The sequence below is a fragment of the Cervus elaphus genome, chromosome 18 (assembly GCF_910594005.1).
Source record: "Cervus elaphus chromosome 18, mCerEla1.1, whole genome shotgun sequence".
In the NCBI taxonomy this organism is placed as follows: Eukaryota; Metazoa; Chordata; class Mammalia; order Artiodactyla; family Cervidae; genus Cervus; species Cervus elaphus.
In genome coordinates this window covers 84,220,360-84,243,797 of record NC_057832.1, presented here as the reverse complement: position 1 = coordinate 84,243,797, position 23,438 = coordinate 84,220,360, and the positions used below count along the sequence as shown (strand labels likewise).

The 23,438-nt window shown below is 56.1% G+C and overlaps 1 protein-coding gene across 10 annotated transcripts in view; it reads right to left on the bottom strand.

Annotated features, from left to right (window-relative positions):
* CAMK2B (calcium/calmodulin dependent protein kinase II beta) overlaps nt 1-23,438 on the bottom strand; it is a 92,677-nt gene that overhangs the window by 43,697 nt on the left and 25,542 nt on the right. For all 10 annotated transcript variants that reach the window (XM_043872683.1, XM_043872685.1, XM_043872680.1 and 7 more), the window contains exon 2: nt 15,001-15,095. In XM_043872683.1, coding sequence (XP_043728618.1) covers nt 15,001-15,095 — 95 coding nt within the window. The remainder of the gene's footprint in view (nt 1-15,000; nt 15,096-23,438) is intronic.

The following is a 23,438-nucleotide window of genomic DNA, read 5'->3' as shown; positions in this document are numbered from 1 at the left end:
GCCATAGCCCCGGAAATGCTAACACCTCCCTGAGCTGCTCATCTGGCTCCCACCTGTCTTTCCAGACCCCTTGTGACTGGGAGGGCTCTGGCAAAACCACAGGGCAGTGGGTGGGCCTTCGGGACAGACCCGCATGTCTTGCCTCACTCCATCTCCATCTTGCCCTCACCTCCATACCCAATGCAGCAAACGTTCCCCATCCTGCTGGGGGGTGGGTACGGCATCAGTCGACAAGATGCAGCCCAAGAGTCACCCACCATTAGGATGGATAAGTGGAAAACAGCTACAGAAGAACACAAGCGACGTGGCTTCCACTTTTCCATCTGTATGAAGCTCATTAACAGGCAACACCAAACAACAGGGGTCGGGGTCCTATCTGTGAGGCTCACTCTAGAGGGGAGGGGAGTGGTCCTTGCAACAGCCAAGATGGCGGCTCCCCCGCAGGCAGCAGTACGAAGGCTTGGAGGTGCAGGCTGGTGGGTTCGGGGGGTTGTTCTGTTCTTGCTTAGTGGGTTTTTTTTTGACACTATCTGAAGACTTTTCAAACTTTAAGCTGCAAGAATAGCACAAAGTGCCAATGAACGGGGCATTTCTGTATAATCTCTGTTCTTCCTATGCACGTACTAACTTCCTCTGCAGCAGGAGCGAGTAAGCCCCACACTTGACGTCCTTCTACCAGGTTAAGAGCTCGGTGCGTGTTTTGTAAGAACAAGGACGTTCTCTTACGTAATCTCAATGCAGTTACCCTATTCACTAAATCCAATGCAGATACAATACTCAGTACAACCTACAGTCCATATTCCAATTTTGTCCCTGTCCCCATAATGTCATAGCTCATTTCCTCCTGATGTGGATGGCTAATGAATAGCTCACCTACATGCAGACGGGCGGAGCAAGGCTGAAGTCAGAGAAAGCCCAGGATGGTAAGGTGATAAGAGCAGGGGTGGTCGTCTTTCCTGGAAAAATTGCCTGATTGCAGTCATAAATAAAAGCCAGGAGAAAATTCATGTGGAGACCCATCTTTGGAAAGCAGATAATTTAAACAACCATATTCCTGAGTCTTATCACCAATGGCAGAGCCCCATCCAAAAAATCTTGTCCTACTCCTGCGTGTGTCTGGGGGATAAATTACTTGTTTGGGGCCAAGAAGGGGCACCAGGTTGCCCAGCCCAGGTGCTACCCCATGGCCACGCAGGTTATTGACCCTCTTGGCTGTCTCCTTTCCGTATCAGGCACAGCAGCACTTGACCAGAGAGCAGCTCTGAAACTCTGTATCACGACACATGTTTCAAGTTGGTCAAAGTTCAAGTGCAGACATCTCATTAAGATCATAACTGCTCTGCTCTGGGTGGCAGAATTATGAATAATTTTTATTCTTTATATTTTTCCCCAACTTTGACAACAACCTTGTGTTACTTTTGCCATAGGGAAAAATGCTGTTTTGTTTTTTTCTAATTTGGTCCTGTCTCCAGTAAGCACAAAGCCACTGGTTAAATATGATGAGAGAGTGTCATAAAATATTTGCCCTGAAATTAAAAATATAAGTTGATATTCTGTGACCTTGGATGGGAACCAGAAGCCATAAGAAGGGGCTGGAGGACGAGGCTGTTCCTCTCGGGTCCAGTAGGCTGACCTCTGGCCAGGCATGTGGCCGTGGGAGGAAGAACCCAGCATCCCAATTCTGCCCACATCCTCTGATTTGCTTTCAGATCTTCCCGACCCAGGAATCGAACTGGGGTCTCCTGCATCGCAGGTGGATTCTTTACCAACTGAGCTACCAGGGATGCCCCTCTACAAAGTCAAGGAGCTACTGTCTCCGAATTTCAAAATTAACATCGTAATAGACAACCATAGACATGGTTGGAGGAGTCAAATTTTTTTTTTTTTTTGAGGAGTCAAATTTAACCCAGTCTGCTTCGCACAAGAAGTGCAACCCAGTCCTAAACTGTCAGTGAGAACCTGGGAGGACACTCCACCTAACCCGTCCCCTGGTGGACAGCAGGACATGTGATGGGCCAGCGACCCTGAGCAAGCTCTGTGACTTCTCAGGGCTGCCGCACCTGCTCAGCCTGCCACCTGCCTCCCTCCAGGAACTCTGACCCCAGAGACCTGTCTGGACTCAGAAGACCACAGCAGTGACCACCGAGCAGGGCCATGGAGAGAACACGATCAAAAGGCTGCCCACCCCAACCAGGACCCCTCAGCACACCAGGCACCCCAGCCTAGTGCTCCCTCCTGAAGGAAGTCCAAGAGTCCTCTTGAGCAGCCAGACCCTGCCATGCCCACTGCAGTGATATCCTGGCTGGGCAGGCAGTGAGCAACCCCAAGAGGGGCCCACCAGCAACTGCCAGGGCTCTAGAGGTCATGGGGGCATTGAATCCAGCTGAGAGGCTCAAAAGGGCCCTCCCAGAGCTGCAGCCTGGTGCACTGAGGGTCTGGGTGTCCAGAGTTGCCCTGAGACCCAAGCACCTGCTGCTTGTGACCCCCTGCCATGTCAGCTAGTGTTTAGTTACTAACATTGGTATGTGGCTCGGCACGTGTCCCACACCTGTGCAGGTTTGCATCCAAGGACGAGTGAGCCCTGAGGATCCACCCCACTGGCACCCCTACGGATCCTGCCCCCAGACGGTGTGGGGCCCCCTCTCCCGCGTTGGTCCCTTCATCTCCCCTCACGCATACTGGCTTTGGGGTCTCAGGTTAACCTCCAAAACAGGGTGTGGAAGAATGAGGGGCCAGGGAGTGAGGGCACAAGCCAAGCCCCCTCCAGCCTCCAGAACCCCACCCTGTTGAGGGGAGGGCTCTTTGCCCCCCCCTCGCCCACAGGCTGAGCATGTCCCAGGAAGCCCGGGGACACCCATCCTGGGTCCCAAGGAGCAGAGCAGCAGTACCATAAGCCCCAAGGACAGCAGGATAGGGGGCGGGAAGACTCACGGGGGATGCCAGAGGCAGGTTTTGGAGGAGTCTGCCATTCCTGGGGGTACAGCTTCAGTTCCCACACCCCCTCTGATGTGAAGCTCTAAAGGGGAACTCCTGAGTTCAGCCATCTTGTAAAAGCTCAGGCATCTAATGGATCCGCACCCATGGAGACCCACCTAAGTACCTGTGGGCCGGTTGCCAAAGATGACTGGTGTGGTGCATCTTGGGCAACCTAACACACACACGTGACATTTACACCTGCTCCCCAGACAGCATCAGCAGAGGCAGAAACAAGCTATTTATTTCTCCTGCCAGAGAAACACCCCACTGATAAAACACAGCACTCACTTATACCCTATGAAAGTGTTTATCCAACAAAACAAAAAGAACTTTAGTTAAAGACACCAGCTACATGGGACCTGTGATCAGCGGCTCCTGCACCCTAAGCTCCTGCCACAGCCCGTGAGGCTTCACCCCGCAGCTCTGCAGCTTGTGTCCCTGGCAACGCGGGGCCTGGAAGCTTCTGAGTAATTCTACCTTGATTTTAGTGCCAGGCGCACCCCGCATCCTGGAGGTCCCCAAGGTGGGTGGCAGGGGCACCCGGGAAGGGAGGTGGCCCAGTGCAGTTCCCAGACCCCAGGAGCCCCCAGGAGGCGGGAACAGGTCCATTTGGGGCTGCCACTGTGCTGTAGCTGGCACCCACCGCCCACCATGAAGGAGATGGGCAGGGGACCCCCAAGGAACAGGAAGAGACTGGCGCTGCCACACACAGCAATCAGGCCGTGGGCGCCACCTGGTGGTTTCAGGCGTTAGCTGTTTAACTCTGATAATACCCTGAAGAATGGCAATGGGAGACTCAAACCAGCTCTGTACTATCCTAAACTCAACAGTGAGGTGGGTCCCCCCAGCCACAGACCCCCAGATGGGAGAACCCAGAGCTGAGTCAAGAACAAAGAGGAGGCTGTTGGGGGCAGGAGAAGAGATGCAGCCCTCAGAGGTGGGAGAGGATGTCTGCACCCTGCGGGGTGGGGCACAGTCACAGTAGAGGAAACAGGTACCCAGAGAGCTGTGTTCCCAAGATCAGGACTCGACCCAAGGCCCAGTGACAGCTGCCTTCCCAGCCCCCCAGCCCCCACCTGCTCCCTGGCTGCGGGTGACTCACAGCAGAGCGGGGTGGGGGGTGAAAGGAGCCAGGAGGAGGGCGACAGGAGGGACGTGGGTGGGTGGCTGGCCCCTTGCCAGCTGCCAGGAGCAGCAGCAGTGCTGTCACCGGCAGAAGGACACCCGCGAGGCGCCGGGCAGGGGCGGAGGAAGGACAGGAGGCCCAGCCACCGGGAGGGGCTGCCACCCGCTTCCCCAGCTCAGCCTGGGACAAGTGAGGAAGTCAGAAGTGAGGACATGTCATGCTGGACCGAACATGAAATCCTGCATGGAAGGTCCACACTGCCCAGCACGTGGATGGGGCTCTGGGCTGCTCTCTCCTCCTGGGTGGCTACTGGACCCCTGGCCAGAGACAAGGAAGCTGGAACATGCCAGGGCACCAGCTAGAGGTCATGGGCCACCGTGTCCGCTGCCTAGGACACCCCATCATCAGGACACCCTGCCAAACCTGGCAGCTACTGGACACTGAGCCAGCGGGGGTCCAAGCATCATATCAGAGTTAAGCCCCCACCTGGGGTCACTTCTGCACGAAGTGTGGAATGCCCACCCCTTGTGGCTGAGATCACAGGGGAGAAGGGTGCCCACAGGGAAGGAGTGGACAGGGCCGGCTCTCAGGCTATGAGGTGTGGGAATGTGTGTGTGGCCAGGCCCCAGGCAGCGACTTGTCTATAGAATCACCCGCCTGACCGTGCGGCGCAGGCGCAGCAGGAAGACGCAGCTCTCGGGTGTCCAAGCAGGAGCCCCTGCCCTCGGCTGCCTTCCTATCCTCACCTGAGTGGTTGTGACCGAATGCCAGGGGTCCTGCACCAGTCAGAGACAGAGCCACCCCTCCCCCAGATGGGGGGATGCCAGACGCTGATGCTGCCCACCTCCGGAGGTTTGAGGAGAACCGTAGCCTTCAGGGGTGGTGGGTAGCTCCCACATCCTATCCTGTGTTCAGCTGTTGGCTCCACAGGGTGGGTGCTGCCCAGGCTCCATTCCCTCCAGGCTAAACCAGCGGTGGGCTCACACCAACATCATCAAGCTGGGGCATGGGAGGCTCACTTATGGGCCAGACTCAAGTGACCATGGGGATACTGGGCACAGGGCCCTAAACAGGGCCAAGCTTTGTGCTCCAAGAGTTTCCCATGTGTGAAAAGGGTTAGGGGGGTGTTTCCAGAGACAGGCCAGCAAAGAGAGGAAACCCCCACTGCTGGCCCCTCCCCTAGCAGCTAGCCCCTCCCCGCAGCCTGCCCTGCAGAGCTGGGCACCTGGCCTGTCATCCTCCCTGCTTTCCTGCTGCCCTCCTCCAGCCTCTATCCAAGACAACACTCAAGACCCCAGCAGTTATCTCCCCTCTCCTCTCGAGGGCTTCTATTCTTCCGAAGGGAGGTGGGAGTCCATGGCTGCACATGAGAACAAGGACTCATTGTCCCCAGGTGACCCACCCCACTGAGCCCTGGGATTCCTCATTCAGGGTTCCCTCCTCTCCTTCCCACCTGTCTCCACCGCCTACGCCATCGGATGGCACAGGGAGATTTCTAGAGTCTTCGGAGGCTCATGGACATCCACATCCCATTTCATTCAGGCTCATGTTAGTCACTACCCAGCATCAAGTCCTTAACTCACGTGTCCCAAAGTTGTGAGAGTCCGGAGGGACCCAGCACGGGAACACAGGTGGGCAGCTCTTGTGGTTCCGAGCTGCTGGGTCAGAATCTGACAGTATACCCTGGGCATTCACAGCAGCCAGTGGAGTGCACAGCAGAAACCCTGGCACCCTCCACGGTGCCCTCAGCCTGGGTGCTTTGCACCACCACCTACAGGATCCTCAGGGTCCCAGGAAAGGGGTGGGCAGGCCTGGGGGTGGGTGCACCAGGGCAAAGGCCAGTTCAAGTGTAAGCACCAGCATCTGCCGGTTTGAGCCCACCGCTGGTTTAGCCCAGAGGGAACGGGAGCCTGGGCAGCACCTACCCTGCGGAGCCAACAGCTCAACACAGAACAGGACATGGAAGCTTCCCCCTCCCCCCGAAGGCTACAGCTCTCCTCAAACCTTCTGAGATGGACAGCGTCAGCATCTGGCCCCCCCCACCCAGGGGAGGGGTGGCTCTGTCTCTGGCTGGTGCAGGACCCCTGGCGTTTGGTCACAACCACTCAGATCGGCAACGGTGATGCTGGAGGCTCTGACCTCAGCTTCATCCCCTCTCTAGGCACAGGATGGAAGGCTGCAGAGGAGGACAGGTCTTTCCGGAAGGACGTCACGAAGCCAGGGCCTCGGCAGCTATTGCCTCCTGACAGGGCTCCCAGGCCTGGGACGTGTGGGACAAACCAGCCCGACTCCAGGGTCAGCGCAGCGTCCTGCAGCAGGGCCTGACCATCCGGTCATTGTCACCAGGTGCAAGCTGGTTCAGGGGGAGGATGAAGTTCACAGTGGAGCACGGTCTGAGACTCCGGTGGTTCCTCCACTCCAGGGCACAGGAGTGCCTCAGGACCACTGCAACTAGCGCTTGCTGTTTACAGACCAGCTCTTGGGCTCTTCACAGGCCTGCAGAGCTGCCAAAGGGCCCTCCTTGAGGTAGAGCTGTTATTAACATCGCTCCCAACTTTCCGACAGGGCATGGGAAGGCTGGAGGGTGCGAGGAATGGGGCTGGGCCACCACCCAGGAAGGTTGGCCCAGAAGCCTCAGCCATCCCAAGGCTTTCCCACCAGGCTTCTCAAGCCTTCAACAGGCTGACATGCTTGAGCCCAGCCTGCTCACCCAGGGAGCACCAAGGGTCCTGGGGGCATCTCAACCTGCTCTGCATCCAGCACTGGGGGCCCCTGGAAAGTCCAGTCTCGCTGCAGCCCCGGTGGCACCGGCAGGGCCATGAGGATGAAAAGAATGGCCGCCACTGTAGCTTCTTGTAGCAGATTTTGCTTCTAAAAGACAACCAGCAATTATCACACCAGCATCACCTGACAGCCACACGGCCCACAAGGGCGCCTGAGTGCGTCCTGCAGCTGCCACTGCCTCTCTGCAACAAAGAAAGGGCTCTCGAGGGGGCACGAGCAAGCTGCCAGGTGCCCGGGAGCTCGGCCGGCATCCTGCAGCTCCCCACCCCGCTGCACTGAGCCGGCCAAGTGGTCCTCAGAGCCCTCACTCCACGGTCCCTCCCGTCTGGCCTTTCAGCGGCTCCTCCAGGGAGCAGAGGCGCCCTCTTCAGGCTCAGAGCCATCATTACCCAGCACGTTACCACTGCAGAAAGACGTGGCATCTCATGATTGAGGCCCCATGTGATGTGCTGCCCTGAAGTCTGGTGAAACCGGGAGGGCCCCTAATGGCCTAGCTGTAGGCACCCCACCCGGCTCCTCCAGCCAAGTGGTGCTTCTCCCAGGCTCGGACCTAAGCTGTCCGCCACTGGTGGCCTCAGCCCCCTGCAGGCAAGGAATTATTCAAACGAGCGACCACGGCCCCCTGGGGGAATGAGTGGCACCCCACTCTCTCATCACCATGAAGCCTGCCTCCCAGAGTCTGCTGCTCACTCTGCCCTGCGTGGCTTGTGTGACGTGCAGGGACCTCCCGGGCCCTGAGCCTGTGCGGTGCAGCCTGCTGTCCACCTCGGCTCTCTGGGCCCCATGTCCTGTGTTTGGTCATGCCCACGATCCTCTGGCGGGCTCCCACCTTGACTAACAGGCAAAAAAGAGGTGATCCGACTATAAATGACTATCCTCTCATGTCCTCAGTTTTGTCTGCTGTAAAGTGGGACAGAAATTGGGTCCTCAAACCTGCGGGTGCCCCTTGAACCCCTGGAGGGCGCTCTTGGTGCATGTGGGGTGGGCAGGGGTGGTAGGAAGGAGCTCTTCAGATTGGGGGGAATGACAGGAACAACGGATGAAACAACCCCTCCAGAGGGCCCGGGAGCTCGGGAACATTTCCCAATAACCGTGGACCAGCCCTCCTTTTGGGGCTGGGCCACCTCCCCATACTCCCTTGACCTTCTACAGCCCAATGGGGTGGGAACTGCCTCGGCCTGACTACACAGAGCATTTGTATCAACCGAGCCACCAGGCCCCAGAGCCCACGGGACCCGGGGTTCACAGGGACAGCCATGCCCCAGAGCCAGAAGCAGCGGCCAGGCCACAGAGCTGCCACTCTCCCCTCCTCACAGGTGAGGCCACCAAGAACACGGAGCGGGTGTCCACGGGGACTCCTGCCCACAAAGCCTGGCCTCCACCCCTTTTCTTCTCCTCCTCTGCCTTCGCCCAGTTTAGGGAAGTTTTGACTTAGCCTGTTTGGTTAACAAATTAATGACAAAGACCTGTTTAGCATTGCCTGATAAAACACAAAATGACCCGTTTGGGACTTCTCTGATGGGTCAGTGGTTAAGACTCCATGCTGCCATTGCAAGGTGCCACGGGTTTGATCTAGTTGGGAAACTAAGATCCCACATGCTGCATGGTATACTCAAAAAAAAAAAAAGACCAGTTAAATCTGAATTTCAGATAAGCAACAAGTATTTTTTTTAATATAAATATGTCCCACGAGCAGGTAAACAGTTTTCTAATAGAAGCATGTCCCATGCAGTTTGGGACAGATTTGTCTTCAAATATTTTTTATTGCCTATCTGAAATTCAAATTTAACTGCAAAATCTGGCCACCCCAGTTTGGTTCCCTCATTGCTCCCCCATCCTCCCACTGGGATGGGAATGAGGGGGGATCACCTCCCACAAGAACTCCCAACTTTCCCTCTTACTCCCTCCCCACCTGCACCAGGACACCTGCAACTCCACACAAACCTACTCCCTGGCAACAGAATCTGGGAGAAATGGGTCTGTCCAGTTTAAGATTGACCCCGGGACAAAGGGAGGGACCCCCACTCCTTTGCACCCTCTGGGTCCCTAGGGAGACCCCCCTCCCATTACCCAGGGTCCCCTGGAGCCCCTACTCCAAAGCAGGGTGCACCAAAGGCTGGCTGGGGGCCTAGGACATACTTATTCTAAAAAATCATTTTTTATTTGAAATTAGGACATTATACAGTGAGGCCCTGGCTGGGGCCCTGGGGCCCTGGGAGCTGCAAGGGAGGGGGCGGGGCTGAGGAATGGCCCCGTAAGGGTGCTCAGGTGAGGGAGGGGTGCTCGAGGGAGGGAGAGGGGGGACGGGAAGAGTGGGGAGGGGAAGAAAGGGAAGAGAAGAGGAGGGGAGGGGTGAGGAGAGGAGGGGAGAGGAGGGAAAGAAAGGAGGGAGGGTGCCCCAGCGCCCGCTGCGCATGCTCAGCCGCCCCTGCAATGCGGTGCCGGCGCCGCGTCCTCCAGTAACCCAGTTCCGCGGATTCCCGGCGCCCATTATCCTCTGTCTCGGGATGTCTTCCCGCTTGTGGGTCGTGGGGGCCGACAGGAAACCGGCAGCACGGGTTGCAGCAGGAAAGCAGGGGCCTGGGCAGGTTTGGCCAGGGGTGCAGGCTCAGCCCCAGAGCCCCTAGAGACCAGATAACTCCTCCCCGTTACACCGCCGACAGGGGCGCCCCCAAGGCAGAAGGGGCCATCCGGACCCCGCGAAGGGCGTGACCCTGCGTAAAGGTAGCTGGAGGTAAACCGAGCTTCAGCCTGGGGTCGGGAGGAGGGTCAGAGGTGAGCCTCGATCTCGTCTGTGGCCTCAGCCTCCTCACGGGGAGGGTGAGTCCCCCACCTGTACGGTGAGCACCCACTGTGAGGTCAGCCCCTACACCTGATCCCCCTGCGACCCTCGGCAGCTGAGTGAAAACTGGAGCTGCCAGCGTCCCAGGCTCTGCTCATCACAACTGTGGGTTCCAGGGCCAGACTCTGCTTCTGTGGGGTTCTGTTTCCTCAGCCGTGGCACAGGCCTCCCACCACTGACCTCACGAAAATGCTGCTGAGGGTCAGGGCACCATACCCAGGGGCCTGAGCCCCCGCTCCTGCGCAGCCGTGTCCCTCCTTCCTTCCTCAAGGTCGGCCGCTGACCGGGGTCATTTCTGGGACACCCGCTCGGGGCCAGTGAGTACTAAAAGAGCTCGGTCCACAGGGTGTCCTCCAAATGGCCACTAAACCAGCCCTAAAGAGCAGCCACTTGGTGCTGACAAGGAGCAAGGGGAGGGGACAGGGAGGCGGGAGGAACAAGAAGTGCCTGCTGATGATCATCTTACCCCCACCACCCCCGTCAATTAATTTTCCTCTAACTGCTTTTGTTAATGGTAGTTTAATAATCTCTTATTATTCAGTACATTCACAGACTCTGAATGTCTCACAATCCTCTATTTAATTAAGTATTAAATTTAAAAAGTCTAACTCTTACTGCCTTTGGCACAAGCTGGATGTAATCTGCAGTGTCCTCATGGCCCCGAGAACTGTCAGTTACCAAGTGGGACAGTTTTTCTGTGTCCAGTGCCAGCACCCTTCTCCTGCTGCTTTCTTTATCACTGGAAGCCTTGAAGGACTAAGCCAGTCTCCTCGGACCAGGAGGGGACCACCCTCACTGCAGGGCTGGGTGAGGCCCCTCCACACTGCTCTGAAAATGAAGCGGGCAGAAGAGGGGCTTCCCCTCTGACCTCTGAGTCCAGTCTCCACTTCCCCACTCTCCCACTTGCCTTGCAGACTCCCCACCCATGGATCCACTGCTCCCACCTTCCAGGATAACAGCTGGGGCAAGCATTTCTGAATGGCCTCTCTGGTGAGGGAGCACTGTCTGGAGTCAGGACTCTCTGTGTGGATCAAGTCTGACCTTGCAGGACGCCATAGGTGCAGGCTTCAAGGTGAACACCAGGACTCGGAGGAGCAGCCAGCTCTGGGCTTCCCCTCCTTGCTTCCCAACCACTCTCTGGCTTCACCACAGAACTTCTCCTGGACTTGGACTTCCCAGATGCTCAGGTGTTCAGTGACCAGGGATCTCCCTTGCAAACCTGACCCTGCAACACACCTTCTTCTAGACGCTGCTCCACCCAATCCCTGTCCCAGCTTCTCACCTGGGAGACTAACCTGACTCCAGCACAGGCTGCACATCCACTCCTTCAAAACCCACTCACTCAAAGCATTCATTCATTCCAAAAGATGTATGGAGAGCTCCCCACCTCTCAGGGCCTGGGTGGAGGGTAGGAGATACAATGGTGAACAAAACAGATCAAGTCCTGCCGGTGAGGCCTGGCAGTTTAGTGTGTGAGACAGTCATCAAATAAAAACAGGGTGCTTGGGTCCAGATTCCTACTGGAGGCTCAAGGGAGACCCCTTTGAAGAAGTGTCATCAACAGGAGTTAAGCAGGTACAAAGTTCAGGAAAAGCATCTCTAGAAAGAAAGTGAAAGTGTTAGTCATTCAGTTGTGTCCAAATCTTCGCCACCCCATGGACTGTATATAGCCTGCCAGGCTCCTCTGTCCATGGAATTTCCCAGGCCAGAATACTGGAGTCAGTTGCCACGCCCTTTTCCAGGGTATCTTCCTGACCCAGGTATCAAACCCAGGTCTCCTGCTTTGCAGGCAGATTCTTTACTGTCTGAGCCTCAGAGAAGGCATGCGCAAAGGCCCTGGGGTTTACAGAACCAGAAGAAGCCAGTGCCTGAGCAGAGCTGCTGGGAGGGAGAGAGAAGACAGGGCCACAGGCAGAGTTTCAGGCCAAATGAGAACTTTGGGTTTTATGTAGCCAGTCCTCAAAGGGAAGTAAGAAGAGGGTGGGATGTTCCTACATGTATTTTCCGAGTGTCTGGGCTGGGAGCTGAGAAGGTGCAGAGATGAACTTGCTGCATTTGCCCTCAAGGAGCAAATGATCAATGGAAAAATTCATAAAGTGACTGCTTTTGGGCCTCTAGGTTTCTAAGCTGGTTGGGAGGACCCAGGGAGGCTTCCTGGAGGAGGAGTCCTAGAGCCTGCAGGCTGGGCAGGATGGTCTGGCAAGAAAAGTGAAAGAAAGCAAAGGGTGTTCGGGCAGCACTGTGCTAGGCTGACTCCAAAGTACCTCACTCCTCTCTCCCTCACAATGCCCCTCTGAGGTAGTGATTAGATTTATTCCCATTTTACAGCTGAGAAAACTGAGGTACAGGGTGGCTAAGTAACACGGCCAAGGTCACGCAGTGAGGCAGTCAGGACCATGTGGCCAGGGCCATGTAGCGACCAAACCAAATCCATCAGCCTAGGTACCCCATTTCTGGCCCACACTCAGCATGAAGATGAGGGTTGGGGGTCCGAGACCCTCTCCTCTTACCCTTCCAGTCGCCCATTCAGCTCGAAAAGGGGCTGGGGAGTGTCAAAAGACCCTTAGGTCCCTGTACAGGGAGGTGGCTGGTTGGTTTTAGAATCCTTTTCCATTAGAGAAACACGCTGATCACTGTGGTGAAATGACAGGTGGTCTGGGATCTGCCGCAAGATATGCAAGTGGGGGTGGAACATGGGGAGGGTTGCAGATGAAACAAAATTCCCCGAGTGTTGAAAACTGTTGTGTTGAACCTGGGGGCTCATTCTATCATTTTATCTATATTTGGGGGTGGTTGAAATTTTCCATGATAATGAGTTTAACAGGGTAGGGGGAATGCCCAAGACCTTCACAGACCTGAGCAATGCCAGGGCCCAAGTGTAGACGCAAAGCAGGGAGTGTCTTCATGGGGGAAGTGCTCCTGAGGGCAGGTGACAACAGGTGAGAGCTGGCTGCTCCAGTTCCAGACCAGCCCTGGCTAGCTGCCTTGCCTCCCACCACCCAACCTGAGCTGCGTCCAGCTGGGACACTGAGACCGGAAGCAGGGCTGATGGAGCCCCATGTCTGCACAGCTCCACAAAGTCGCCATGAGCCGGAGTCTCTTTGGCCCAGCCTCTGGAACTCAAGGGCAGAGAGCAGGCTGGCTGTCAGGAAGCGGGCAGCAGGCCTGCTGCTGCGGGGGCAGAAGAAAGAGCAGGTGGTAATTGTGGAACACGGAGAATTTCAGACTTCCACTGCTCTTGATCCTCAGTAAAGAATCTGCTTGCAATGCAGGAGACCCAGGTTCAATCCCTGGGTGGGGAAGATCCCTTGGAGTAGGAAATGGCAACCCACTCCAGTGTTCTTGCCTGGAAAATCCCATGGATAGAGGAGCCTGGCAGGGGTCGCAAAGAGTCGGACATGACTCAGCGACTAACACTCTCACTTTAAGGGTATAAACAGGGGAGTGTGAATATACTTGAAAGGAGCTGTCGGATTCCACGGAAACATACTCAGACTCAAGTGGTTTTCTGCTTGAGTCTCACAAACTCCTATTCATCCTTCAAGACCCATCCAACCTCCTTGTGCCCTCTCCTGGGCTCCCACCCCAAAGATGGGGCTGTAGTGGTTTGTTTGGATGTATTTGCTCATCACCCCATTCTCAGTGCCAGGCACGTGGGAGGCGCTGGGTAAAGCTGACAAATGAGTGAGGGTCTCCCTCAGCAGCCCAGGGGACATCTGAAGGTGGGCTCTCTCGCCTCCTGTGGCCTGGCACAAGCCTAGAGAATGAAGCAGAGTGCTCCTCCTGCTTTAGAAACTCCACGTATGCGGACACAGCTCCCAAATATATGTGACAACGGTATCCGACCGGTGCCGCCCACCCAGTGTCAGGGAACACAGGAGCAGCCCTGCATCTGGCAGTACACACAGCAATCGCTTGGTAAATATTAGCCTTCATGTTATTGCTGTTATCAGTCTAGCTGCAGGATCTGAGCCTTCCCACCACACATGCCCCGGGGCTGCACTGGCTCCAAGACCTCCTGTCTCCACAGTGCCCCGTGTCACCCCTGTCCCCTCCTAACACCAGCAGCAAAAAAGAGGACGCAGGACTGACCCCACTGGTGCACAACCAGCCTCTCAACATAGGCTGGGACCGGAGCGCCTGCCCCTGGAAACACTCAGCCCCGAAGGCCTGGTACACAGCAGGCACCCAAACACCCACACACAGCTCAGCGAACCACACAGCAGGCTCAGCCGCTCGCCCCCGCAGGCTGCTGGGCTAGAAGCTGCAGACCCCACAGACGGAGGCGTTCTCTGCGCCAACCGCAGGGCGGGATGTGGGCCAGGACTGCCGACAGTCAGGGCCTCGTGGAGGAGAAGGAGCCTCTCAATTAGATTTGTGTCTGGATGCTAACCAGGGTCGTGGGTGTGCCTGGGAGGAGGTGGGAGAGGACTTGACTCAGCACTGTCTCCCCAGGGCTCATCCAGCCCCTCCTGTCTAATCCTGGGTTGGAGATCCTGGGGGGTGGCAGGTCCCGCCAAACTTCTTCCCTGGTTCCCCGCCCTCGTCCCCATGCCTCTGTGTTCTGAATTCACCTGCTCGGGGTGGCACCTCCACCATGGCCTTATCACACTCACTCACCACATGTCATTCCCCCTCACACACATCTTGCCCCACCCCCACCACATGGAACACCACTGGATTAGGGGTCTGTCTGTCTGCCCAGAATAGGCCGCCCCCAGCAAGGGCCTGGGAAGTCCCGGATGGGGTGAGGCCACATGCCCAGGGCCAGCTCATGGCCAGCATCACATCCACCCCTGCAGGCACACCCTCCCAGCCCTCCCAGCACAGTCAGATGAGTCCCCACGTGCATCCCTGGGTCCAGAAGACTGGCAGAGTCTGAGTCAGGAAACATGCCATTCAGGTGGCCCCTGAAGCATCCAAAGTCTTCAGGTCCCTATGTCCTCCTCTGGCCCACATTCTTGGGCAGATGACACTATCGGACCATGTCCAGTCACCTGGTTGCATGCCTCTCCCCTCCAGCTCTGGGGAGAAGAGACGGAGGTTCCGTGAGCCCCTAAACAAGAGCGAGAGTGCAATAGCAGATGTGAGGGTGTGTGGGTGCCTCTTGCTCCCAGCCCTGCGCAGCCATGAGCCCTGTTCACACCCCACTGCAGCCATGAATCCCACTCCGACTGTGTCACCCCAGGAGCCACAGGCCATGCCCCATCCCCCAGCACAGGCTCCCCCTGCCCCCAGCTCCCACCAGCCAACACAGCCATTCCCTTCCTACCTCTGGCTGACAGCTTCTTGGTATTGATGATCTTGGCCGCATACTCATGGCCAGTGCAGAGCTTGACACAGCGTCGGACCACAGAAAAAGCCCCCCTGGGAGAGAAACAGGGAAACAGACAGTTAATCCCCCCAGTGAACACCCAGCATTCAGTCCTGATGCCCAGCCTCGGGCAGAGATTTGTGTGAAGGGGTGTGTTAGTTGGTGTTAATGTTGGTTGTTCAGTTGTGTCTGACTCTTTGTGACCCTATGGGCTATAGCCCACCAGGCTTCTCAGTCTGTGAAATTCTCCAGGCAAGAATACTGGAATGGGAAGACATTCTCTTTCTCCAGGGGGCCTTTCCAACACGGGGATTGGACCCAGAACTGCAGGCAGATTCTTTACCATCTGAGCCACCAGGGAAGCCCCAAGAGTACTGGAGTGGGTAGCCATTCCCTTTTCCAGGGGATCTTCCTGACCCAGGGATCGAACCTGGGTCTCCTGCATTGCAGGCAGATTCTTTACCATCTGAGCCACCAAGCAAGCCCTGAGGAAGGGGCACCCCTCCCCAAAAGACTTCCAGCCCCTGCGCCCTTCGTGCCAGCCCCACAGGGGCCTCTTTCCCAGCAGCTGGCAGATCCCAGTTGACTGGCACACTCAGCTCCTGCGAGACCCCCGGCCTCAGCATCCTCATGGACCAGCAGGACTGAGGGCCTGTCTGGGGGCCTCTCAGCGAGCACTCTCCTTCACTCTATGCCAAGTCCTCGAGACCCAGGGTCCTGCCAGAGCAATGAACGCTGGCCCGGCTCCAGACAGTGGAATAGGGAGGCGCAGCCTGTGGGGACTCACTGAAGGTTCAGGAAGGATGGAGAAGCATCACATAATTACACTGCAAAGCTGGAGGCAAAGGCCCTCTCCCCCAGATCCTCCACCTCCACTATACAGCAGAGGCGGCCAGTCCCACAGCGGAGGAGACGTTTACCCACCCACAGCATCAGTGCTTCTGAGAGGAGCAGGGATCAGCCTGGAGGGCTGGGAGAAGGAAGCCTGAAAGAGGGGTGACCGCTGCTGAGGTCACTGAGAGGTTCTGCATGTAACTCCCCAAACACTGACCCTTTGAGGAGGACGGTATGCAGCAGGTGGCAGAGCAAGCCAGAGCCCCGAGAGCAGACCCGTGAGCCCCAAGAGCAGGCCCATGAGGGTCCGGGGCCGGTGGGGAGCACAGCCAGAGGGAGCCTGGGGTCCATCAGAAGGTCCTCCACGGTATTTGACTTGTCACCACCGTTGGTTTAATTTGATTTGAGATCATTTTCGAAGAACATTAGACCCAGCATGTTTGAGACAAAGCCAGAACAGGAAATGTCTGGGGAAGGCTGCCAGGGGAGGGGGGCACAAAGGCTGAGCACGTGGGCCAGCGGGGCGGGGGACACCCCTGGCCACAGGCCCCCCTCTGTCTTCCCTCCGCAGAGGCCCTGCCGGCACAGCCCCCATCGGAACCCAGCACCCCCCCACCCCTGCTCCCCACAGAGCCTGAGAAGCCCAGCAGCTGCCCGAGCCCAGGCTCCAGGTGATGGGAAAGCAACGTCTTACATAGAGAACACATTTCTGCTATAATCCTTTTTGGAATAAAACTTCAGGGCCTTCTCTGGTGGTCCAGTGGTTAGGATTCTGCCCTTCCAACGCAGGGGGTGCAGGTTCAAACACTGGTCTGGGAAGATCCCACACGCCATAGAGAAACTACGCCTGCAGGCTACAACTATTGAGCCTGTGCTCTAGGGCCCAGGAGCCACAACTACTGAACCCACGTGCCACAACTGCTGAAGCCCTCATGCCCCAGAGCCCATGCTCCGCAACGAGAGAAGCCACCGCAATGAGAGGCCCGCACACCACAGTGAACACTCAGCACAGTCGAAAATACATATATAAAAATTTTTTAAAGTGTAACTTACCTTTAAAAAATAGCCATAAGAATAATAAAATATTTTTTTAAACTTCATTAAGATGGACTCTTGTCTTCCTTGGGAAAAAAGTAAATATTACACTAAATCTAATTGAACATTTCCTTAACATCCCAGGTCTTTATGATCAACAGGTGTGCTTAGAGCTGTATTTTTGCTTCTTCAAAGTCAGAATAGGGCAGTGGCTGCCTCTGGGGGGGCGCGGCGGGGAGCTGGGGGCTGGCACACTAGTCACTCCACATCCTCTGTCCTGTGTGATTTTCTCACTGTGTAAGAGTTACAGTCTCAAAATATTCTTTTATTTTAAGAAAAAAACATAAAGAAAGGGTGATTTTTTTTTTTGATCAGTGATTTTTTTGGGGGGGAGGGAGAGTGTGTTGAGGCTTCAAGCAGGTCTGGATTTGAACCCTGCTCTGTCTCTCCCTGGCTGCACCCTCTGAGCCTGTTTCCCCACCCACCCAAGGAGCAGCAAAGGCTCACGGGGCCACTGCAAAGGCTGAGCCAGCCCCCAGGTGGCTGTCTGCCCAAGGCTGCTTTCGCCTCCTCCTCACCAGCCCGGCCTATCCCTGGTCTTGCCATCCACTTCCTGCCCAGGAGCGCGGAGGGTATCAGGTGTACAAGGCTGAGTTTCACCTTCATGCTCTGGCCCCCAAAGGGCACAGACACCCAAGCACCGGCTCACAGGCCTCCATGGAGTAGTCAGGGCTTCCAGTGCCAGAATCCAAACCCACTGATGCTGGAAGTTCCAAATAGCCAGAGGGCTGCTCACAAGCCTGGTGGGCGCCGGGTGAGGCACCATGGGGCCCAAAGGTGAGCTTGTGCCCAGAGTGGGGAGGGGCCTACAGGGCCTGTCCACCTGCTGCTGTCCAGCCAGGGTAAGCACAGGACTAAGGCACAGTGAGCCGGGAATTCTCCCAGGGACACAGCAGGATGTGCCTAAAGTGAACAAGAGGAACAGCCAGATGGACCATCCCAGATAAGCTGCCCTGCTGCCCCATGTCCTTCCGGGTCAGACCCCACTGTCTCTTCTGCAGGGGGCTCTGGGTGAGTGGTGGCAATTAGGAACGTGGCAGGCAAGCTCCCGGCATCCAGCAAGCGCTCAATGATGGACCTTATAGGTGGCACTCAGGCTGGAGAATGGCCTGCTCTTGGACACAGGTCTTTCTCTCCCAGAGTCCTGACTGCTGGGGAGGGGGCAGCTCTGGAAGCCCCTGTGGGGTAGGGTTTCTCCTGCTTCTGTGACCCGGCTTGAAAAAAGTTTCTAGAAAGAGATGCCCTACCCTCCCCCAAGTCTGGTCACCCAAACCTGCACCCTAGTGCCCACTGACTCTGAGGGAGAACCTGGGCCAGCCGAGGCTGTGCCTGCAGCAGGGAGAAGCAGCCTCGGAAGCCCTCGGAGCTCAGTCTTCCAGCTCAAGACCCATGGAAGTTTCCCTGAAAACTTGGTCAGGTGCCTGACAAAGCTCACAAACTAGAGGACTCTCCATGGCTTAACTACCTGGAGTGAGAGCACAGGGAAGCAGTTTGGCCCCCGATGACCACCGCTCCTTAGGCCAGTCTCCCCCACCTCTCCTCTCCCATCCTTGAAGCCAGCTTCTTGGTCACCACCATTCCCAGTCTCCTTCTGCCCGCTCCCCAGGCATCCACCCCCTTTCCAGTGGCTCTGCCAGTTGCTTGATGTAGATCACAAGCAAGCTCCCCAGAAGAGCCGATGCTAAGAAGCATGTGCAGTGAGGACCACGGGCCAGGCCCCCAACATCTTGAACATCACAAACAACAGTCAGGTGAGCACCAGCGCCATTCTTCCTCAGAACCTACAGCATCTGCCCACCTGAAACTTAGAATTACTGAGACAATGACGGACAAAGAACCCAGGTCTGTATGCCAAAGCACAACCCCGCTGCCACCAGGCAAACTTCTATGCGTCCTTCAAGACCCAATTCAATACCTCCTCTAGGAAATCTTCCCCAGTTGCCACAGAAGGTCAGCTCGGTCTCCTCGGCACACTGTACTCTACATGTCTCGGCTCACTTTGCCCACTTTATTATAATAATTTATCTGTTTCTGGCCCTCCACTGTGGCTCTCCATAGACAATCAAGATGCTGGGGACAGGCAGAGGGTCCAGACTGTGATGAGAGAGTAAGGACTGACCTCCAAGCACCATGAGTGGAAGTGAGTGGAAGGGCTGGGCTTCAGCATACCTCAGGCCTGCGGGACAAGAAGGGGCAGCCTTCTGGGAAGACAGGGAGAGACTGGGAGGGGTCAGACTCTGGAGAGCAGGCCAGCAGGGGCGGGTGAGCTCCCAAACCCTCCCTGGATGGGGTGAACGAGTGTCTGCGGGAGGGTGGGGAGTGCCTGTAGGTGGAATGTCTCCTGCGGGGCTGAGGCCATGGGGCCCCTGATCAAAGCAGAGGGCCACCGAAGCAGGAGCCTGGCAGACCCCCACCCTGCCCACAGGGGGCCTGGGGTGCAGATGCATGGCACAGACCAGGTGAGTGGTGGGGCACCAGGTCCCTGGATTGTGTCTGGATCGGCTGCCCGATGCTCCAGTCATCCACGAATGGCACAGCAGGTGGCGGCCAGCTGCAGGGTTGGAAATGCCACTTGGGGCACAACTTATGTGGGAGAAGCCAGAAAGGTGGGGGTCTGGGTGGGGGTGAAGTTCAGGAGAGGGCGTGGTGGGGGCTCCCCTGAACCTTGAGGTCATATGCGATGCCGGGTGGGGCACCTGCTGCTTCACTCAGGTTTAAAGTTATTTGAAGAATGTGATCAGATCAGGAGCCTCCGGGGCACCAAGCAGGGGCTCTTAAGAATCAAGTAAAGCTAATGAAAGAAAGAAAACACTTTTTCATAAAGCCATTTATAGAAAGTTGACTGAGGAACCACAACAGCAGAGAGGTTGGCCAGGGGACAGGGGGGTGGGGGGTGAACCCCGGAGCTGCCTGGGGTCTGGTCAGCTGCACGTGGGTGCCCAGCACTGCTGCGGCCGTGCCGGCCCATGGTGGCACTCAAGGGTCACTCTCCTGACACGCTGGGCAGAAGCCTCGAGCCAACAAGGGGCTCCCAGCCCATTTCCTCTCTCATTCCTCCCTGTCCAACCTGAGGGTATGCCCCTGACCCCGCCTCTACCTGGACACAGACAGCCCACTGGCCCTCGGGGGCAGGGTCCGGCCTGGGTTTCCACCTGCAGGGCTCTTAGCTGCCCCTATGCCTGACCACCTGCTGCCACCTGGAACTTGCCCTTGACATGGATTACCTGCAGCCCCCATGGAGCCCCCATGGCACTTGCTTTGGGGACCTGCCTCCTTCCTGCTCTGCTGGCCGAGCCCAGTGGCCCAGCCTACCTTCTGCCCACTGAGCTGAGCTGGTGTTGGTGGGAGAGGCTGATGGGCAGGAGGGTCTGGTCTTGCTCTGTCCCCACAGTGGGGGCTGCAGAACAGGGAAGCGCTGACGATGGACATCACTTCGGGACCCTGCCTCCTGGGCCTGGGGCTTCCTGACGCAGGATGTGTGAAGGCCCTGGCACAGAGCAGGCATCAGACTCATGTAACCACAGAACCTCTGCTTTTGCTCCTCCACGGCCACTCAGCACTTCCACTGCCTCCCTCCTGGTGCACATTCCGGGGATGCAGCACCTCCTTTCTCCGCCGCCCCCATCCCTGTGATCCATTGGAAGACGGGGCCCCTGCACCTGACTCCGGCTCTGTGCCCCGGCCTGGCCTCGCAGGTACTGGCCTGGCTGCTAACAGGGCTGACACGGCCCTGTTGTAGACACAGCTGGTGGCTGAACAACCTGGTAAATCCCCATCAACACTCTGCTAACCCGGATGCTCAGGAGCAGGAATTCTTGACAACCAACCAGAGCTGAGGGCCCACATCACACATGGACCAGTCCATGGGTTTCTTAAATTGTAGAGCCAAACACAGCCAGGAGTGCTGAGTAAAAGACCCAAACCCTTGTTGATCTGTTTTGTAAAGGCTCCCACTCAAGTCAGATGCTGGGATGTCCTCTCAGTGAAAACGGCCGTCCCGGCCCCCTGACTTCCCTGGCAGATCCACGAAAGATCTTTCTGGAATGGGCTAAGCAGGCGGCAGATACACTTGGCTGGTCCAACAGTTTTAGTTCCCATGTAAGTTAACAAATGGGTGTTCTTTTAAAGCAGCCTGAGGCCGAATACACTCATCCTGCCCAGCCTGGGCCACCCCAGTGGGCTCAGCTCAGAAGGGTCTGGGTTAGGGCTCAGGTGGGGAGGGTGGACAGTCCAGCAGACATGCTCACTCACCACACCAGGCCCTCCGCTTGCTTGGATTTGTGGATTTAAATTAAATCAAGCTGCTGGTTATTTGTGTGTTAGCGAAAAAATTTTTTCTACCTTTGATTAAAATGACAGGGGAGGTCCGTTTATATTTGTAATCTGGACCTAAGCGATTTGGTAGAAAATAAGGACTTGTACATGAAATTATTGTGGGGGCTTTTTCTTGCTTATAATAATAATTTTAAAAACAGAATCCATACTCAAGGCAGAAAACGGAGTAAACAAGCTAGTTTCAATAGAGTGAGTTGAAGCCGCCTCCACTTTCAGAACCCATTGCTAGAGTCCCACGATGCTCTGATGTGTCTCGGTAAGGTCTACACCACAGGAAGGCATTCCTCATCAACACTCAGGAATCTCTTGCTGTTTATACTCTGCTTCTTCCTCTTACCACTTCCCCACCCTGCAAACAACTCTTCCACAGTACCACCTGGCCGTTACATACTGCTTTACTGGTGGGCACCAGGAGGGTATGTGACCCTCCGTGGCTCCCTGGCCTCAGGATTGGGCAGATGAGGAGAGCGTGCTGGCTCTGACAGGACTTGGGCAAATGTGTGCCATGCTGGGCGGGGACAGGAGGGCCCAGTACAGGAGTGATGTCCAGGCTGCAGGCCCACGAGGGCTGCCCATCATCGACGGCCCACGGAGTGCAGGGAACCATGTCGCCCTCCTGCCCTGAACCCAGAATATCCTGGGTTCCAGAAATAGGACCCAAAGTAGCCAAACTAGCAACCGATGCTAGACAACATTTAATATTGTTTGTGAACACCCAAATCACAGTAGTCTCTGCAGCCTCCCAGCGGGTGAGTTCTGGCTTCGTGTTTGGCCTTTTATATTTAACATCACTTCACACACAGTTCCCATTCCCTGACCTAGATCATATACGTGTCATCTTCATAGTAGAGAACATTCCTTCCACGGATAGCCGAGCACTTCCTCAATTGGCAGCATTTGGGATGTTTCCAATTTCCCTTCTCGCAAATGCCTGCCGTAAACATCTCAGTTATTTCTGTAGAGTTGATTTCCAGAGGCACAATCGCTGGGTGATTTACAACCACACCAGCGATGAAAATGCCAGCTCTTGCCACTGGCCCACTATCCATCCCTGGCCTTTCCAAGGTCCTTCTCTGAAATCCCGGCAGCTCCTCGGCCCCAACCTCTGAGCTTAGGCCAGAAACTCAAGCCATAGGTCATCCATGCAGTGCTAGTGAACTGGGGTCGCCACAACATGGTACACAGGCTGAGCAGCTGAAACCCCAGACTACTGTCTCACAGTTAGGAGACCAGAAGTCCAAGACCAAAGTGCTGGCAGGGTCGGTTCCTTCCGAGGCTGTAGGAGACTGATGTAGGCCTCTCGTCAGCTTCTGGGGCTCCACGGGGGATCCTGGGCTTGCGGAAGCATCACCTCTGTCTCCACCTTCATGCTCATATGGCATTCTCCCCGTATGTCTCCCTATGCCCAAACTTCTCCTTTTTATACAGACACACAGAAAGCGGGGCGGGGTGGGGGGGGACTTCCCTAGGGTTAAAGATTCTGCCTGCCAATGCAGGAGACACGGGTTCGATTCCTGATCCAGGAAGATCCCACATGCCGCGGAGCAATTGAGTATCACAACTACTGAACCGGTGCTCTGGAACCCGAGGACCACAACTACTGAGCCCACCTGCTGTAGTTACTGAAGCCTGCACTCCCTAGAGCCCACGCTCCACAAGAGAAGCCACAGCCATGAGTAGCCCGTGCATCGTAACTAGAGAGTAGCCCACGCAGCAATGAAGACCCAGCACAGCCAAAACAAATAAATAAAAAATAAGGACACAGTCATACTTGGATGAAGGCCCATCATCCACTTCACCATAACTAATTACATTTACAACCGCCTTATTTCCAAATAAGGTCATATGCTCAGGTACTGGGGTTAGGACTCCACATCTGAATTTTAAGAAGACACAGTTCAACCCACAGCACATGCTGACCCTCCATTCTGCCTCAGGGAGTCGGAGTCTGCCACTGTGTGTACCAGGCAAACGTATCCCGAATTACCATCCTCAAATATTAATTCCACAGGATGCTAACAGATGTTGGGTACAAAGGGGGCTCTGTGAGCAAATAAGTTTAGAAACCAGTAAGTTAAACAGTGTCTTCCTCCCTCCCTCCCTTCCTCCCTCCTCTCCTTTTCTGTTGCAGG